The sequence below is a fragment of the Scomber japonicus genome, chromosome 21 (genome assembly GCF_027409825.1).
Source record: "Scomber japonicus isolate fScoJap1 chromosome 21, fScoJap1.pri, whole genome shotgun sequence".
Taxonomy (NCBI): domain Eukaryota; kingdom Metazoa; phylum Chordata; class Actinopteri; order Scombriformes; family Scombridae; genus Scomber; species Scomber japonicus.
Window position 1 is genome coordinate 5,092,967 of NC_070598.1, and position 2,500 is coordinate 5,095,466.

The window sequence follows — 2,500 nt, forward strand, 5'->3', positions numbered from 1 at the left end:
AACAAAAGAAAAAAAAGAAAAAAATAAAAATATAAAATATAAAAAAAAAAAAAAAAAAAAAAAGTCCTGGTTTTGGAAAAGCTGATAGTTTAGTTCTTGTTATGAGGTGATTCAGGTCATCGGGGGGATTTTTGAAGCTATTCTTAGGATTGAAATATCACATGAAAGGTCAATTTTTCCCCTAAACTGAATATTTTCTCTATTTTTTAGTCTTTTATGACATTAAACTAAATATTTTCTGTTATTTTTTAGTCTTTTATGACATTAAACTGAATATTTTCTCTATTTTTTAGTCTTTTATGACATTAAACTGAATATTTTATCTATTTTTTAGTCTTTTATGACATTAAACTGAATATTTTATCTATTTTTTAGTCTTTTATGACATTAAACTGAATGAAATCTTCAGCAAATTCCCCCCTATCAAATTATCCCCAGGAACTAACTAATCAATAACTAATAGTCATCTTTTGCACTTTGATGTTTGCATTTCCATCCTCACATCTGCAGAAAAACAAAAGATATAATTATATATATATACTACAGCATAAAAAGAAAAGCAGCTTTTGTTTGATGATGACAGAAATGAAACAAAGAGGTCTGTTTATATTCACTATTGTTTGAATCCTTGAAGTCTAACAAAGGTATTAAATGTATTTTCCTTCCTGAGGAAACATTTATAAAGTTAGAAACCTCCTCCTTCCTCTTACAGCTGAAATAGTGTAAAGTCATGGTGCTCATGATGCAAACACTCAGCAACACTCATGAAACATTGCTTCATATTGTGAGCACAGGTCAAAAACCTCAGGAAGTCAAAGTAGAGCTGCAAAGGTTTATTGATTTAGTTGATAAAAATGACTCAATTCTCTGTTTGCAGCTTTTAAATGTGATATTTTCTCCTTTTTTTAGTCTTTTCTTTTCTTTTTAGTCTTTTATGACCGTAAACTGAATATTTTCTTTTATTTTTTAGTCTTTTCTTTTCTTTTTTAGTCTTTTATGATATTAAACTGAATATTTTCTTTTATTTTTTAGTATTTTCTTTTCTTTTTTAGTCTTTTATGATATTAAACTTAATATTTTCTTTTATTTTTAGTCTTTTCTTTTCTTTTTTAGTCTTTTATGACATTAAACTGAATATTTTCTTTTATTTTTTAGTCTTTTATGACATTAAACTGAATATTTTCTTTTATTTTTTAGTCATTTATGACATTAAACTGAATATTTTCTTTTATTTTTTAGTCTTTTTTGACAGTAAACTGAATATTTCTGAGGCTTTTAGAGGATTAAAGGTCATTTCACAGATTTTAGTCATCAAAGTTTGTTTACAGACTTCTGTCAAGTGAAGAAACTGTAAAGCTTTTTTATGGCTCTACACAGACAGAGAGAGAGAGGGAGAGGGAGAGAGAGAGAGAGATGTGAAATGAAATGATGAGTCATGATGAGAGGATGAAAAATGGAGTAAAAATAAATCTGGTGATGTGGAGTTAGAAAAGAAGTGAAGGTAGTTTGCAGCTTGTTTCTCATCTCTGCTGCTCGAGGCTTCACCTGAATGTACAGGCGAGGGAATCGAGCTGAGGTGCATTGTGGGTAATGTAGGCGGCAGGTGCTGACAGCGTTATAGCAGAGCGAGGAGTCTTTATTCAGTCTGATTTAATATTTCTGGTGCTAAAGAGATGAATCCTGATATCTTTCCACACTCTCATAATCTAATCAGCGCAGTAGAAGAGTAACGATAAGTCTCTGATTCTTTTACTGAATATCCCTCCTTCCTTTCCTTCCTTCCTCTCTCCCTTCCTTCCTTCCTTCCTTCCTCCCTCCTTTCCTTCCTTCTTCCTCCCTCCTTCCTCCCTCTCTCCTTCCTTCTTCCTCCCTCCCTCCATTCCTTCCTTCTTTCCTCCCTTCTTTCCTACCTCCCTCCCTCCCTTCCTTCCTTCCTTCCTTCCTCCCTCCCTCCTTTCCTTCCTTCCTTCCTCCCTTCCTCCCTCCCTCCCTCCCTTCCTTCCTCCCTCCCTCCCTTTCTTCCTCCCTCCCTCCTTTCCTTCCTTCCTTCCTTCTTCCTCCTTTCCTTCCTTGAAGCAAGGACAACAGGAAGGTTAAGCAATAAAACTCCTCCTTCCTTCCTTCTTTCCTCCCTCCCTCCCTCCCTTCCTTCCTTCCTCCTTCCTTCCCTCCTTCCTCCCTTCCTTCTTCCTCCCTCCCTTCCCTCCTTCCTCCCTTCCTTGCTTGACCCGAGGACAACAGGAGGGTTAACCAATAAAACTCTGGTGGCGTTTCTACTTAATTAAAGTGTTTTTAACGATCAAACATTTATCCATTCATTAGTCGCTGATCGATGTCATTGATCTTCTCCTCTAGTGGCGCGCGGCGGTGGACTGCGGCTCGGCGGCGGAGCGTCAGCAGCTGTGCGAGCGCGTGTTCCAGGGAGGAGAAGAAGAGCTGGGTCTGCTGGAGGCTCTGAAGCTGCTGATGCTGAGCCGAGCGGTGGAGCTGCACGGCTTCA

The 2,500-nt window shown here is 37.1% G+C and overlaps 1 protein-coding gene across 1 annotated transcript in view; it reads left to right on the forward strand.

Moving 5' to 3' along the window:
• Positions 1 to 730: 730 nt before the first annotated feature.
• Positions 731 to 2,500, forward strand: part of LOC128382839 (ubiquitin thioesterase otulin) — a 4,470-nt gene continuing 2,700 nt past the window's right edge. Inside the window, exons 1-2 of the mRNA XM_053342836.1 lie at positions 731 to 817; positions 2,356 to 2,500. The exon at positions 2,356 to 2,500 is cut by the window's right edge and continues 125 nt beyond it. Of these exons, the coding sequence (XP_053198811.1) occupies positions 731 to 817; positions 2,356 to 2,500 (232 nt within the window). The remainder of the gene's footprint in view (positions 818 to 2,355) is intronic.